The following is a 17688-nucleotide window of genomic DNA, read 5'->3' as shown; positions in this document are numbered from 1 at the left end:
CTGTGTTTATGGTGAAAGCAGTAGATGTAAAAGAGTAAACGACACCCTACAAATTAACAAATCCCTTATCAGACACACATACACAGTGGTAAGCATAAACCCCTAATATATCCTTGGAGCTGCACCCAAAGGATTTTTCACACTGTGAAAACATATGAACTCCATGTAAATGTTTGGCTGCATTCCAAGCCAGGACCCCAGTGCTAGCCCCCAGTCAGTATGGTGTCCCGGAGTGTTACTGTGAATTACACAAGTTTTATACAGATGTTGTATGTCAATGTCAAAGACATTTTTAAGCTATTTTATTAGGTTATTAGGAAATACCACCACTATTAAAAATGTTAGGGAAAAAAAATAGGGAATCTGTCACCAGGTTTTTGTTACCTAATCTGTAAGCATCATAATGTAGGGACAGAAACTCTAATTCCAGTGATGTGTACCTTACTAGGCTGCTTGCTCTAGTTTTTCTTTTAAATATATTTACCGCATATACTCGAGTATAAGCCGAGATTTTCAGCCCATTTTTTTTAGGCTGAAAGTGCCCCTTTCAGCTTATACTCGAGTCACGGTCCCAGGAGGGGGGGGTCGGCGGGGGAGTGGGAGCGGCGGCTGTGACATACTAACCTGCTCCTGGTGAGGTCCCTGCATCTCCGATGGTCTCCGGGCACTGACAGCTTCTTCCAGCGTTGAGCGGTCACATGGTACCGCTCATTACAGTAATGAATATGGACCAGACTCCACTCCCATAGGGGTGGAGCCGCATATTCATTACTGTAATCAGAGGTAACTGTGACCGCTCAAAGCTGGAAGAAGCTGTCAGCGACCGGAGAACCAGGGACGTGCAGCGACCGCGCCAGGAGCAGGTGAGTATAATGGGGAGAGGGAGCACTGTGCGATATTCACCTATCCCACGTTCCGGGCGCAGCTCCGTCTTCCGCATCCTCTGCAGTGACGCTCAGGTCAGAGGGCGCATTGACGTGGTTAGTCCGCTCCCTCTGCCTGAACGTTAGTGCAGAGGTGAATATTTCAAGTGCCGGGGGCCTGAGCGACGAGAGGGGAGTATGTGATTTTTTATTTTTTTTTTTATCGCAGCAACAGCATATGGGGCAAATATCTCTATGGGGCATCTTATGGGGCCATAATCAACGTTTGTGCAGCACTATATGGGGCAAATGTCTTTATGGAGCATCTTATGGGGCCCATTATGAACTGTATGGAGCATCTTATGGGGCTCCTGATTCAATATGGATATTCAAAAACACTTAACCTACTGATATCTCAATTAATTTTACTTTTATTGGTACCTAGGGCAGAGCAAAGTACTGCAGTGCGCAGGTGTTGGGAAAGGTCAGAGAGGCTCGGCGCATGTGCACTGCAGTACTTTGCTCTGCCCTCGACAGGACAGACAAGTACGCCTGCGCAGGAGCGCTGTGCCGAAGAGACTGTGTGGATGACGAAGGGACGTGTCATCCACACAAAGCAAGCAGGAGGACAGGGATCGTAAGAAGATGGGAGGCACCGGACCAAGACCAGTGACGCCCATCAGACCGGACCGCCCCAGGTGAGTACAATAAGTTATTTTTCTTCTCTTACAGGTCGGGTTGGGGGTAGATATACAGTATTATAGAATGCTGTATATAAGCACTGAAAGGGGGTGGCTGTATCTCTAATCGGCCAAACCTGGTGACAGGTTCACTTTAAGACACTAGTGAGTTGTTGATTGGACATCAAATTATCTATTTGGGATAGAGATGTTTGGTGATGGTACTTTATTTTGAAACATAAGCTATTGTCCATTTTGCTGCGAAGAAGGTTTGTACTCAGGGTGGGTGACTGGATGATCTGTGGTGGAACAGAGCTTCTTAAGAGATCTCTTATTGTGAGGAACAAAAAATGGTTCAAGCCAATTTATATACACGAGATTAGTGGGATATCCAGGGACTATGTGTCCTATACTTGTAGGGACCATGTACCAGGACTTTGTAAGCAGACTCCATCTAATTAGCATTTATAGGACAGGAAGAAATCACATTCCATGCATTATTCCAGGAAGCTATATTGCATGTGCCCACCAAGTCTGCCATCCACTTAATAACATAGTTATGTACCGTGTGGTGAGGAATGCTGTTTAACCCCTTTCTGTCATTAGACGTACTATTCCGTCCATGTGGGGTGGGCACTACTTCCCAAGGACGGAATAGTACGTCATACGCGATCGGCCGCGCTCACGGGGGGAGCGCGGCCGATCGCGGCCGGGTGTCAGCTGACTATCGCAGCTGACATCCGGCACTATGTGCCAGGAGCGGTCACGGACCGCCCCATTAACCCCCGGCACACCGCGATCAAACCTGATCGCGGTGTGCCGGCGGTATAGGGAAGCATCGCGCAGGGAGGGGGCTCCCTGCGGGCTTCCCTGAGACCCCCGGAGCAACGCGATGTAATCGCGTTGCTCTGAGGGTCTCCTACCTCCCTCCTCGCCGCAGGTCCCGGATCCAAGATGGCCGCGGCATCCGGGTCCTGCAGGGAGGGAGGTGGCTTACCGAGTGTCTGCTCAGAGCAGACACTTGGTAAGCCTGCAGCCCTGCACAGCAGATCGTCGATCTGACAGAGTGCTGTGCACACTGCCAGATCAATGATCTGTAATGTCCCCCCCTGGGACAAAGTAAAAAAGTTAAAAAAAAAATGTCCACATGTGTAAAAAAAAAAAATAAAAAAAAAATTCCTAAATAAATAAATTAAAAAAAAATATTATTCCCATAAATACATTTCTTTATCTAAATAAAAAAAAAATCAAACAATAAAAGTACACATATTTAGTATCGCCACGTCCGTAACGACCCCACCTATAAAACTTTATCACTAGTTAACCCCTTCAGTGAACACCGTAAAAAAAAAAAAAAAAAAAAAAAAACGAGGCAAAAAACAACGCTTTATTATCATACTGCCGAACAAAAAGTGGAATAACACGCGATCAAAAAGACGGACAGAAATAACCATGGTACCGCTGAAAACGTCATCTTGTCCCGCAAAAAACGAGCCGCCATACACCATCATGTGCGAAAAAATAAAAAAGTTATAGTCCTCAGAATAAAGCGATGCCAAAATAATTATTTTTTCTATAAAATAGCTTTTATCGTATAAAAGCGCCAAAACAAAAAAAAATTATATAAATGAGGTATCGCTGTAATCGTACTGACCCGAAGAATAAAACTGCTTTATCAATTTTACCAAACGCGGAACGGTATAAACGCCTCCCCCAAAAGAAATTCATGAATAGCTGGTTTTTGGTCATTCTGCCTCACAAAAATCGGAATAAAAAGCGATCAAAAAAATATCCCGTGCCCGAACATGTTACCAATAAAAACGTCAACTCGTCCCACAAAAAACAAGACCTCACATGACTCTGTGGTCTCAAATATGGAAAAATTATAGCTCTCAAAATGTGGTAACGCAAAAAATATTTTTTGCAATAAAAAGCGTCTTTCATGTGTGATGGCTGCCAATCATAAAAATCCGCTAAATAACCCGCTATAAAAGTAAATCAAACCCCCCTTCATCACCCGCTTAGTTAGGGAAAAATTAAAAAAATGTAAAAAATGTATTTATTTCCATTTTCCCATTAGGGTTAGGGCTAGGGTTAGGGTTAGGGCTAGAGTTGGGGCTAAAGTTAGGGTTTGGATTACATTTACGGTTGGGATTAGGGTTGGGATTAGGGTTAGGGGTGTGTCTGGGTTAGAGGTGTGGTTAGGGTTACCGTTGGGATTAGGGTTAGGGGTGTGTTTGGATTAGGGTTTCAGTTATAATTGGGGGGTTTCCACTGTTTAGGCACATCAGGGGCTCTCCAAATGTGACATGGCGTCCGATTTCAATTCCAGCCAATTCTGCGTTGAAAAAGTAAAACAGTGTTCCTTCCCTTCCAAGCTCTCCCGTGCGCCCAAACAGGGGTTTACCCCAACATATGGGGTATCAGCGTACTCGGAACACATTGGAGAACAACTTTTGGGGTCCAATTTCTCCTGTTACCCTTGGGAAAATACAAAACTAGGGGCTAAAAAATAATTTTTGTGGAAAAAAAATATTTTTTATTTGCACGGCTCTGCGTTATAAACTGTAGTGAAACACTTGGGGGTTCAAAGCTCTCACAACACATCTAGATGAGTTCCTTAGGGGGTCTACTTTCCAAAATGGTGTCACTTGTGGGGGGGTTTTACTGTTTAGGTACATTAGGGGCTCTGCAAATGCAATGTGATGCCTGCAGACCATTCCATCTAAGTCTGCATTCCAAATGGCGCTCCATCCCTTCCGAGCCCTCCCGTGCGCCCAAACGGTGGTTTCCCCCCACATATGGGGTATCAGCGTACTCAGGACAAATTGGACAACAACTATTGGGGTCCAATTTCTCCTGTTACCCTTGGGAAAATACAAAACTGGGGGCTAAAAAATAATTTTTGTGGGAAAAAAATTTTGTTTTATTTTTACGGCTCTGCATTATAAACTTCTGTGAAGCACTTGGTGGGTCAAAGTGCTCACCACAGCTCTAGATAAGTTCCTTAGGGGGTCTACTTTCCAAAATGGTGTCACTTGTGGGGGGGCTTCAATGTTTAGGCACATCAGTGGCTCTCCAAACGCAACATGGCGTCCCATCTCAATTCCAGTCAATTTTGCATTGAAAAGTCAAACGGCGCTCCTTCCCTTCCGAGCTCTCCCATGCGCCCAAACAGTGGTTTAACCCCACATATGAGGTATCAGCGTACTCAGGACAAATTGTACAACAACTTTTGGGGTCCAATTTCTTCTCTTACCCTTGGGAAAATAAAAAATTGGGGGCGAAAAGATCATTTTTGTGAAAAAATATGATTTTTTATTTTTACGGTTCTGCATTATAAACTTCTGTGAAGCACTTGGTGGGTCAAAGTGCTCACCACACATCTAGATAAGTTCCTTAGGGGGTCTACTTTCCAAAATGATGTCACTTGTGGGGGGTTTCAATGTTTAGGCACATCAGTGGCTCTCCAAACGCAACATGGCGTCCCATCTCAATTCCTGTCAATTTTGCAGTGAAAAGTCAAACGGCGCTCCTTCCCTTCCGAGCTCTCCCATGCGCCCAAACAGTGGTTTACCCCCACATATGGGGTATCAGCGTACTCAGGACAAATTGTACAACAACTTTTGGGGTCCAATTTCTTCTCTTACCCTTGGGAAAATAAAAAATTGGGGGCGAAAAGATCATTTTTGTGAAAAAATATGATTTTTTATTTTTACGGTTCTGCATTATAAACTTCTGTGAAGCACTTGGTGGGTCAAAGTGCTCACCACACATCTAGATAAGTTCCTTAGGGGGTCTACTTTCCAAAATGATGTCACTTGTGGGGGGTTTCAATGTTTAGGCACATCAGTGGCTCTCCAAACGCAACATGGCGTCCCATCTCAATTCCAGTCAATTTTGCATTGAAAAGTCAAATGGCGCTCCTTCGCTTCCGAGCTCTGTCATGCGCCCAAACAGTGGTTTACCCCTACATATGGAGTATCGGCGTACTCAGGACAAATTGTATAACATCTTTTGGGGTCCATTTTTTCCTGTTACCCTTGGTAAAATAAAACAAATTGGAGCTGAAGTAAATTTTGTGTGAAAAAAAGTTAAATGTTCATTTTTATTTAAACATTCCAAAAATTCCTGTGAAACACCTGAAGGGTTAATAAACTTTTTGAATGTGGTTTTGAGCACCTTGAGGGGTGCAGTTTTTAGAATGGTGTCACACTTGGGTATTTTCTATCATATAGACCCCTCAAAATGACTTCAAATGAGATGTGGTCCCTAAAAAAAAATGGTGTTGTAAAAATGAGAAATTGCTGGTCAACTTTTAACCCTTATAACTCCCTAACAAAAAAAAATTTTGGTTCCAAAATGGTGCTGATGTAAAGTAGACATGTGGGAAATGTTACTTATTAAGTATTTTGTGTGACATATCACTGTGATTTAATTGCATAAAAATTCAAATTTGGAAAATTGCGAAATTTTCAAAATTTTCGCCAAATTTCCATTTTTTTCACAAATAAACGCAGGTAATATCAAAGAAATTTTACCACTATCATGAAGTACAATATGTCACGAGAAAACAATGTCAGAATCACCAGGATCCGTTGAAGCGTTCCAGAGTTATAACCTCATAAAGGGACAGTGGTCAGAATTGTAAAAATTGGCCCGGTCCATAACGTGCAAACCACCCTTGGGGGTGAAGGGGTTAACAAGGAATATTAAGTCTCTGGAGTGAAGAGATCACTTACAAATAATGTGGATGTACCTAAAGGGTTGAGACTGGACAGATACTTTCACATAAAGCACTGGCTAACAAGTTATCTGTAATGTTCAGAAAAAGCCATCCAGTATTTCTTAGAACCTTAAAAGAGATAAAGCCCGAAGAACAAAAGAACTGATGAGTAGCCCCAAGCTATGATAAAGAGGTCTAGTGGTCTATATCAGGCAGGAAGACTCTACTGTGATATAGGGACTGAAGAAGAAGGTGAAGGGATTTGCATATTGCCTGACAACATAACTGAATCCCTTCAGGTGTGGATGGAGTGGTAGTTGATCATGCGCAGAGACACTCAATTCATTTTAACGGGAGTGCCAAAAACCAGCCAAGTACAGCTCTTGGCTATCTCTGGGGGCCTACTAAGAATGAATGGAGTGGCAGGGTACAAGAACGACTTTTAAAAAGTGAGATGTAAGCAGTTCTGCAGTTGTTTTGCCAGCCTATCTACCATATCGGTAGATTCCCAGTTGCATTTTTACTACAACAGAAGGCAGAGCTGCAGAGTCACAGATCTGACATGACACATATTGCCCAGTGTGGGGACACGGGGGTGAGCAGGTGCCCTAGTCCTCTAGCCGAAACCACAAGGACTAGGGATCATCCCACCGAGCGTCCGCTCTCCTATCCCTGTGGGCATAATGCTACTCAGACAACACAGGGTGAACGTGAAACAGTGTGGCAATACCTTATTGAACAACAAAACTGGCAAATCACAAATAGGACAGTATCAGGAAAATATCTATGATTGTAATTTTGCACTGAGTCTCACCATTCCGCTGTCTCGCCCGAATAAAAGCAGCTGTGACCTCAGAGCTTCCAGTGCCGACTACCCTACCTGTGGCACACACGGAGAGGAGGTAACGACAAGCATAGTAGGAGGAAAGTCCATTGAGGTACAAGGCCAGTTGATCGGAGGGTCACAACCTGAATTCTCCGAACATCTCCATGGAGCCAGGTGACCAGTGGGTCCAAATCCTGACTACCCCAAATGTATCCATGGTTCAGTGATGGTCAATGGAGCAGATCTGTAGTCTTTCAGCTGGGGCTGTAGTCCCCTAAGATGGCATCCTGTAGAATGTCAAATCTGTGTCCCTCGTGATGGAGCCATGATGTCTTGGCTGCTGTCTTGTAAAGAGTCTCTGGTTCTTTTGAATGTTTGGATATCTGGATGTCTTGGCTGAATCTGTCTAATTATATCTTACAGAGGCATATATCATCTTTTTATAGTTAACACCTGTCCTTTATGCCAGCATCCAGAGGTCAAGAGAAAGATGTGATGATGTTAACTTGCATTGTTTGATTATTTATAGTTTATCCTTCACTGTTTGCAAGTCAATAAACTGGCTGTCCTGGACAATGTGGAATCAACATATCAGCAAACATCACTGTTCAATTAACCTGTGTCTGCTATCTAGGATACCAGCACAATATGCTACAAAAAAGTCAGCTTACAAGTCAATATTACAGGCTTATACGAACAAGAAGTCTGTGTTTTCTTGACCAACAGAAAGAAACTGTCACCGGTTTACCGCGACAGAGAGGAGCCAGAAGACCGCAGCGTCTGATTTCTCCTACTCCTGCACTGATTACAAGCACTTCACTTTCATATTAAATGGTGTAAATTTCTTTTAACAGTGCAGGGGTCAATCTGCCCAGTTGAGAGCTCCTGAAGCTTTCCTGAGTTAAGGCTCTCAGCTATGCATTGTTAGTTACTTGCATCTCCTATATAAACTGGGTCCTGGCTAACATTCATTGTCAGAGAAAGCTTATGCTGCATGGCTGGAGGTTGTTGGTGGTTGTTATTGGAGAAGGCATTTGGTGGATTTATCTGGGATTATTGCTAGGTTTTGAGTGTGAGATAATTCCCTTTCTTCTCGTACTTTGGTTTAACCCCATCCTCCATTTCCTGAAGTTTACCTCTATTGTTTATGTGTATATTTGTATGATTGGTATCCCTGTTCATATCACAATGTTAGTCTGGTTGGTGTATTACAGTTCACTACTACTCTCCTCTTCTCTGGGGGGGGGGGGAAAGGTACAGACTGGATGTGGATTCAGGAGCTAAGGCAAGGCACGTGGCCCCGGCGTCTTCACCATCAGAAGTAATCCGGGGAACAGGGCGAGCTAGAGCGCCCCTAGCGTTAGGGACAGGGAAAGAGCCTCTGGTCCTGCTGACACCCGACAACAGAGTCGTGATAGAAACACAAATTCAAAAGTCAACATATAGATAACAGTTTATTCCTCCTGGCTTACTGAAAATAGACACCTGGTTAATTTAGATAGAATGCTGTATCGTCACACCCAGTATATGCCAATATACCTCAGTCATGAAATGGCATGCAGCCTAAAGGAAGACAGAGCATTGATAATAAAAATGTAATATTACTAAACATAACAATTACCATATCCTCCAAGTTGCATACTGTTTAATTGGTTGGTCATCTGCTGGACTGGTGCTGGAGGAGCATTGTTAAAAGGTGTTGAAGACTGACCAAACGAAGGGTAGGAATGAGATGCATTACTGGTGGCTGGAGGACCTGGATGCCTGAAAAAAATTTAAATGAATACACAGAATTGCAGACTCCATATAAGACTGTATTTAATCAATGTCCACATTACCTTTGAACAAGGTTTCCAGGTGTATTCTGTCCATTATAATAGTTATTCTGAGTAGGAGATGGGGAGTTCAAAGAAACTGGAGATGCAAGTTGTGCACCAGGCTTCAGACCAGCTACAGAAACATACACAAGATGTGTTTTACAAACCAGTAAGGACCAGCAGATAGAAGTGAATCTTGTTTCAACTTTTTGCCATTGTAGGTTAACTATTTAGCAAATTATTTAGAGTACTGTATACAGTTTTTGAAGCCTATACTTCAAAGACTTATCACATTTAATCCAAAGCACCTAAAATATTTAAGTAGTATGAAATAAAATGGACCTCATCTTCTATACAGACTTTTGTGCCTTCACTCCCCTTCTGCCTCTTACTTCTTACTACTAATTTATTTATACCTTATACTAGCTAAAAACTGGAAGACAGAAGAGGGATTGCAAAAAAAAAAAAATAATAACTTTATTGTGTTACCATGGAGATATTTAGGTCTGCCCAATGAACTGTGTATATAAAATAGTAAGGGTATGTGCAGACGATCAGTAAACGCTGCGGGTTGGACGCTGCATACTTGTGCAGCGTCCAGATGTTACAGCATAGTGGAAGGGATTTCAAGAAAGCATTAAGCTACTTACGGGTAGCGGCATTTTTCGGAGGCCCATGACAGCACTACGAGAGAGGGGATCCGCCCTTAAGGAACAGGAAACCTACAGATACAAAAGGGCGGCACCTCTCCCATGCATCAGTTGTATTTCAGAGCCTTGAGAGGACTACCGCGGTTAGTGGCATACAAATATACATTATATACATTTTGAAAACAAAAATATTTTATTAACTTATAACTAGACACCATACGTGAGATCTACATATCACACTATATACATATCAGGAAGTGCAACCCCCAAGTGAATAGGGCGGGAACTAAGGGTGCTGTCATGGGCCTCCGAAAAATGCCGCTACCCGTAAGTAGCTTAATGCTTTATTCGGACTCCCATGACAGCACTACGAGAGATTTACAGAGATGTAAGCTACCTTAGGGAGGGACCATAGTCTGCAGCACCCTTAACCCGAAGGTGAGATCAGAGGAGGACCCTAAATCCAACCGATAGTGCTTAAAGAACGTGGAAGGGGATGACCAAGTGGCCGCCTTACATATTTGTTCCACCGACACTCCAGATCTTTCTGCCCAGGATGACGCCATGGCCCGGGTGGACTGTGCCTTTAGATTCTGCGGAGCTGGCCCCCCACCCGCTGTATAAGCCATAGAAATAGTTTCCCTAATCCATCTAGCCAGTAAATATTTTGACACACTACATCCTTTGTTTGGACCTTGGAAGGAAAGAAGCAGTGCCTCATCCTTCTTCCAACTATCGGTGACTGAAATATACTGTAGGAGAGATCTCCTAACGTCTAGCGTATGAAGCTCCTGCTCTTTAGGATTAGATGGATTAGGAACAAAAGATGGTAAAACTATTTCCTGCGACCTATGAAACCGTGTTGCTACCTTCGGCAGATATGCTGGGTCTGGTCTAAGGACTACTCTGTCAGACAGGAACTCTGTATATGGGGGAAGCCTGGAAAGTGCCTGGATATCCCCTACCCTGCGAGCTGAGGTTATGGCAATCAGGAAGGCTGTTTTAAGTGTCAACATTTTAATCGAGGCCTCGTGTAGAGGTTCAAAGGGGGGTTTTGTTAGTGAGGATAGAACTAAATTTAAATCCCATGGAACCGATCTATCTTTATACACTGGTCTAGTTCTACAGACTGCCTTCATAAACCTCGCTATCCAATAGTTGTTAGCTATATTACAGGAAAACAGGGCACCCAGAGCTGAGACCTGTACTCTAAGGGTACTAGTAGAGAGTTTTAGCTCAAACCCCTTCTGCAGAAACTCTAAGATTTGTATCGGCACCCCTTCTTGGATGTTAAACTTTGAAACGGTCAAGAACTTCCACCAGGTTCTAGAGTAGATTTTTGTAGTTATTTGTTTCCTACTCTTTAGGAGCGTTTCTACCAAGTTCGGAGAGAAGCCTCTATCTACTAACAGTGACCGTTCAAACTCCACGCCGTTAAATGGAGCGCTGCCACTTGTGGATGGGAGATTGGTCCCTGAGAAAGTAAGTTCGGGATCTCCGGCAGTACCCAGGGATCTGCTACAGACATTGTCCTGAGCCAGGCAAACCAGGTTCTTCTGGGCCAAAAGGGGGCAATAAGGATGACTTTTGTTCGATCTTCCCTGATTTTTCTCACCACTAGAGGTATCAGATTCAGTGGTGGAAAGGCATAAGCCAGGGGAAAATCCCATTTTATTAGAAATGCGTCCACCGCCAGGGGATTCTCTCTGGGATTCAGAGAGCAAAAAAGTTTTACTTTTCTGTTGCCTCTGGTGGCGAACAGATCCACCACTGGTTGACCCCATCTCTGGATGATATGGTTGAAAATGTCTTCGTTGAGAGACCACTCTCCTTGTTTTAACGTGTTTCGACTTAGGAAATCTGCTGTTATATTTTCCTTTCCTTTGATGTGGAGAGCTGTCAAAGATTGAAAATTGAGCTCTGCCACCTGGAACAAGCGATCCGTGATCTGCATTAAAGTCTCGGAACGTGTTCCCCCTTGCCGGTTTATGTAGGCGACTGCCACTCTGTTGTCCGACAGAATTCTGACGTGCTGGCCCTGCAGATATATGAGGAATTTTTTAACAGCCAATTCAATTGCCAACAACTCCCTTTGATTGGATGAGAATGTTGTGAAGGGTTCCCATTGTCCCTGGACCACCATGTCCCTCATATAGGCTCCCCACCCCGAAGAGCTGGCATCTGTGGTTATCACCTGGGTGACATTCACTATCCAGGGTACCCCTGCTGATAAGTTTTGTTTGTCTAACCACCACCTAAGGGAATTCAGTGTTATTGGTCCCAACGTTAATTTCCCATTTAACACGCCATTTAAGGCTCTGTCATGGAATAAAACTTCTTTTTGCAGGGATCTGGTGTGGAACTGAGCCCACTTAACAGCTGGGATGCAAGATGTGAGTGACCCTAGTAGGGACATTGCTTGCCTAAGTGTCATGGAGGGTGTTTTAATTGCTTTTAGCACATAACTTTGAATTAACTCTATTTTCTCTATAGGGAGAAGGCACTGCTGTGTTACTGAATTCAATATTAACCCAAGGAATTTTTGCATATTTAGAGGCTGTAACTTAGATTTTTCGAAGTTTATGATCCAACCCAGATGTTCTAGTTTAGCTTTAGTAATGTCCCATTGTGACAGACAGTGATCTACTGAGTTCCCGACAATAAGGAAATCGTCTAAGTAGGGGATTATAAGGACATTTGATCCTGTCAGTGCTGCAGCCATCGTGGGACGCCGAGGCCGGCCACCTGAACTCCGGTCGGCGCCTCCAGGACACTGCCACCGCCCCCCACGCGCAGGGAGACCCACAGCACACGAGGGGACCTATACTCACCACACGCTGGCCCCTGGCGACCGCTCCTTGCTGTTTTGGTCACTGCCGTGCCGCCCTGCCAGGGCCACCGTGACCACATCAGGTACTCGCACCGGCCGAGGTAGGAGACCCCCTCGCTACCAGATTCGGTCCGGCCGGCCTGGAAAACCGTAGAAAAACTTCTGTAGGAATCCAGTCCCTTCAGGAACAGGAAACCAACTGATGCATGGGAGAGGTGCCGCCCTTTTGTATCTGTAGGTTTCCTGTTCCTTAAAGGCGGATCCCCTCTCTCGTAGTGCTGTCATGGGAGTCCGAATAAATACCATGCCCACTATGCGTTCACAGACTCTAGCGGCTCACCTGTGGAGATGGACATGCGGCGCGTCTTTCCAGACCACAGCATGTCAATTTTTCTTGCGGAAACACTAGCTTCCGCAAACGAAGTTTCGCCACTAGAATGTATTGAATGCGGTGAATCCACATGGTTGAGTGATCACATGCGGATTCACCTGCACTTAATAGACGGCAGCGCTTTGGACGCAGCGAAAATGCACTGCCACTTCCAGATCGTTTGCACATACCTGAAGAGAATTTTAAATCAAGACTATTTGCAAAACTATTTGGAGGTATTTTACTTAGACCCGTGTTTTACACTACAGTCTAAAACCAATAGGAGGGGTGAGATGTACCAAGTTATTTTAAGAAGCGCACACTCCTTAAAGGGAATCTGTCACCACATTTCACCTATCTAAACTATTAATATGGGAATACAGGTTATAGACTGCTAAGGAGAATCATATCTGTATGCTTCATATCGGATGCCTTGTTGCTGATAAATCATCTTTTATCACTTAATGTAAGTGAGCTTCTCTAGGTTTTGGAGAGGACGCTGCCTGGAAGATAACTCGGCCTCCAGCGCTTGTTTTACATGAAGGAGAGTTACCAGTGTGAGACAAGTAACTAACACAGTACAGGAGAAATTAAACTTGGATTATTGAAAACACATTTTTTTTTTTTGCTTCTCTCTCAGTTGTGCTGTATTGCAACAATATTACAACCCTGTCAGCCTGTGAGCTGGAAGTTGAAGCTGAGAGGAACCTGCAGATGTGTCAGTTATAATCACACACAGCTCTGGAGAGAGATCAGGAGAGCGGCCATTATACATCACACTGGTAACTCCCCCTTCATGTAAAATAAGTTTTGGAGGCAGTTATCTTTCAGGCAACATCCTCCCCATAGCCTGGAAGAAGAAATTTACATAGTGATAAAAGATAATTTCTCATCAAGACATCTGGTATGAGACATACAGGTAGGACTATTTTCAGCATTCTATAACCTGTATGCCTATATTAATAGTTTTTGTGGGTCAAATGAGGTGACAGAGTCCCTTTATTAAATTTGGTGTGCTACATCAATAACAGTCTGCGCGTAAGATCTCAAAATCTTTGAAGGGCATAAAGCAGCCAGAAAGCAGTGAGCCACCTTCTCTACTGCTAAACCATGCCCCTTTTCTTCTCACTTTTGAAAAATGGGGAAAGGGTAAAAAGTGGTAAATTTTTACACAAAATGATAGGTGAAAAAATTTGGGAGTTCTTTTTTTTTTTTTTATTAAACAGCAAAAAAAGTGGTATAAAGATCTTGAAAATTTCCTCTTACGATATAAGCAGTTCTGACTTTGCATTTTTGTTGTGGCATGTACATGACACTTTGTAAAACACAATTCATGTGTATGGTACTACAGTCTTACACAAACTAGCCCTAACCCAGTGCTGTTTTAGAAGATCTCATGGTTCCACATGAATTCTCACCTGGTTGTGGTGGAGGAGACACCATGTTTGTAGCCCCAGAATGGCCATATATCGGTGACATCACAGGTGTTCCATAACCTGGTTGAAAACCTCCCAATCCAGGCTGAGGTTGAGAGTACGGAGGAGAGGTCACATACCCTTGCTGGCTCATTATTTCATTAGCAGCTGAAATATTCTTCTGTTCTCTATAACAAAGAAAGTAACACAGTATTCTGTAAAACAAAGAAAGTCTGCAAGCAAACAAGTGGCACCCGAAACATAATTACTGAATGTATACCATATGTACTGACTGCATGAAGTAGGTGGAGGAATATTTCTGCCCTTATCTGGTTGTTTGCTCCCTTAACTATTCACTGATAGCAGTAAAGATAAGAAGCAGAAATACAGTGTAACACAGTCTCAGCTCTACATGCAACAGAAATATATTGACGATATGGTACATTGCTACCACAACCACTGATTAGGGTCTATCATCTTAACACGAATCAAGTGTAATGACTCCCTAAACTAGCAGTGGAAAATGGTGACAGCTGTCAATGTATCATGCTTTATACCAGCTATGTACAGAGAAATCCCCCCTCTAAATCCAAAAAGGATCACCGTTCTGGTACGCAGGAAGCAAGGCAGAGGTTTTGTCTCTACATGATGAAAGGGGAGGGCAGTGTGTGCTCGGAGGTAGACGTGGCAGAAGTATGAGCTTTGGACATTCCAGCACTGGAATAGTTTTGCTTGTTTTCATTTCTAATCCTTTAGTCAACAAGCTCACAGGTAATGTTATCAGAGGATGAGACAGAATATAACACAGAAGGAGAAGGAGGCATAGCAGCAGGAATGGCTCAAGTCAGTGCAGCAGAACAGCACAAAAGATCAGATGACGAGACAATGTGCTATAAAACCATGACATTTCTACAATTACTTTTCATCTAAAGTACATAAAACAACTACGGTATTTAAAATAGTCTCAGAGACACATGGCGGCAGGAGACACAATGCAGTAAGATTCTCAATCAAGAACATTTGTAAAGTTGCTATATTTTATTTTTTGGTCCGGATGCATTATAGAGAAACAAACACAGATTCTATGGAAAATAAGTATTTGGTATAAAGAGAGTTCCATATTCCACTAAAAGTCCCCCCACACCTTAGATCGTAGTTGGCCAAGAAGGCAAATAGTTGGTACTAGGTACCTCTATCATCGACATATTCCCCTCTTATCCACCATAATGGTGGGCTTATCTCCCATAAGAAGAAAAGGTCACATGTTGAAATCCAGCACCCTTCGTTCCAATGACTTCCGTGGTTAGAAGACAATCAAGACATCCCCATAGACATGACTACCAGATAAAAAAATTTTTTTTACAATATCCATTTATAAGTGTGTGAATTTTTTTTTATTTTTTTTTTTAAGACCGGAAAATAAACTAACAAAAACAACTATCTAAAGTATATGCCACTGTATAACAATTGTAGTTTTTTTTTTTTTTTTTTTTTTTTTTTTTTAAGGTTTAGCATTTCTATGCTGGAGTTCTCCTTTTTTAAACAGAGAAGTGAAAAGTTTACTGTATAGAATTTTTGGTGTAGCTATAAGTTTAAAAAACAACCATCTAACAGGATATATGTGGGTCCGCTCTAAAAGACACCAGCAAAGTCACTTCCAAACTGCTTGAAAACTCTTCCTTATCATTTCTACTGCAAAACCACCTTACTGTTCAAATGTTCAGTCTTTAGAAGATTTTACTTCTGCTCCACAAAAAAACACCTGCTGGAAGAAAAGAAAGCTCCACTTTTTTAAAAGCATTTCTTAATGGAAAATGCTCAAAACTAGACATTATCAAATCAAAATGCTGCTTTTAAAAAAAAAAAACCTTCAGGAAAAAACTAAAAAAAAAACCCTTGAAAAACTCAGAAAAACTGCTTCCTAAACCTTTGGTGTTTTCTTTATTATTCAATGGATTTTAAAAGAATATGTTTGAAAAAAAAAGTCTGGAAAATGACAGTAAAAAGAAGCCTAAAAAAACATTGAAAAAAAGAAGAAAAAAAACCACCAGCAAGAAAATAAAAGTTGAAAACGGGCTCAGAGAACAACTACAGATCACTAAAATAAAAGATGCATTAGGTTAACAAAACTCTAGAAAAAAAAAACAGCGATGCCTGAAGCCTCATCTGTTTGAAAAATGGACCTTTTTGTACACTGGGAAATAAACGCAGTGTCAACATACCCTAAGGCTACTTTCACACTAGCGTCGGGCCGAGGTCACCGACGCTAGCGTTGTCTCCGCCGCACAACGGGGGCAGCGGATGCATTTTTCCAGCGCATCCGCTGCCCCATTGTGAGGTGCGGGGAAGTGCGGGGAGGTGGGGGCGGAGTTCAAGCCACGCATGCGTGGTCGGAAAAAGCAGACCGTCGGGAGCAAAAAACGTAACATGTAACGTTTTTTTCAGCCGACGGTCCGCCACAACACGGCGCAACCGTCGCACGACGGTTGCAATGTGAGGCAATGCGTCACTAATGTTAGTCAATGCAGAAAAAACGCATCCTGCAAGCACTTTTGCAGGATGAGTTTTTTCGGCAAAACGGCGCATTGCGACGTATTGCAGTTAACGCTAGTGTGAAAGTAGCCTAAGGGGTATGTTTCCACGGTCCAGATTGGCAGCGCTTTGGACGCAGCTCCGTCCAAAGCACTGCCGGCTTTTGTACGTGCGGTGATTCCGCATATGTTCACAGAACCATGCGGAATCACCGCATCCTATACATCGGACTGAGCGTCTCCGCAAGATAAATAGACATGCTGCAGTCTAGAAAGACGCGCCGCATGTCCGGTTACGCAGGGAAGCCGGGGGCCTCTTTTGGTGGCTTGTTGCCTACTGAAGCCTCATTGCCAATCTTTGCCTCCCTGACAGAAGATGTAGCCAGCCGTGAGATTTGCAGAGACAGTGGTAACACTATAAGGGGCTTGTTTGAAACTATACAGGTCCTTCTCAAAAAATTAGCATATAGTGTTAAATTTCATTATTTACCATAATGTAATGATTACAATTAAACTTTCATATACTATAGATTCATTATCCACCAACTGAAATTTGTCAGGTCTTTTATTGTTTTAATACTGATGATTTTGGCATACAACTCCTGATAACCCAAAAAACCTGTCTCAATAAATTAGCATATTTCACCCGACCAATCAAATAAAAGTGTTTTTTAATACCAAACAAAAAAAACATCAAATAATAATGTTCAGTTATGCACTCAATACTTGGTCGGGAATCCTTTGGCAGAAATGACTGCTTCAATGCGGCGTGGCATGGAGGCAATCAGCCTGTGACACTGCTGAGATGTTATGCAGGCCCAGGATGCTTCAATAGCGGCCTTAAGCTCATCCAGAGTGTTGGGTCTTGCGTCTCTCAACTTTCTCTTCACAATATCCCACAGATTCTCTATGGGGTTCAGGTCAGGAGAGTTGGCAGGCCAATTGAGCACAGTAATACCATGGTCAGTAAACCATTTACC

The 17688-nt window shown here is 43.0% G+C and overlaps 1 protein-coding gene across 6 annotated transcripts in view; it reads right to left on the bottom strand.

Annotated features, from left to right (window-relative positions):
- SEC24D (SEC24 homolog D, COPII component) overlaps positions 1-17688 on the bottom strand; it is a 171391-nt gene that overhangs the window by 131601 nt on the left and 22102 nt on the right. For all 6 annotated transcript variants that reach the window (XM_077278553.1, XM_077278579.1, XM_077278562.1 and 3 more), the window contains exons 2-4: positions 14181-14365; positions 8934-9045; positions 8717-8859 (exon numbers count right to left, since the gene is read on the bottom strand). In XM_077278553.1, coding sequence (XP_077134668.1) covers positions 8717-8859; positions 8934-9045; positions 14181-14331 — 406 coding nt within the window. In that variant the 5' untranslated portion in view covers positions 14332-14365. The remainder of the gene's footprint in view (positions 1-8716; positions 8860-8933; positions 9046-14180; positions 14366-17688) is intronic.

Source organism: Ranitomeya variabilis, chromosome 1 (assembly GCF_051348905.1).
Source record: "Ranitomeya variabilis isolate aRanVar5 chromosome 1, aRanVar5.hap1, whole genome shotgun sequence".
Taxonomy (NCBI): Eukaryota; Metazoa; Chordata; class Amphibia; order Anura; family Dendrobatidae; genus Ranitomeya; species Ranitomeya variabilis.
The sequence above is the reverse complement of the archived record's forward strand: the minus strand, read 5'-3'. Positions and strand labels throughout refer to the sequence as shown.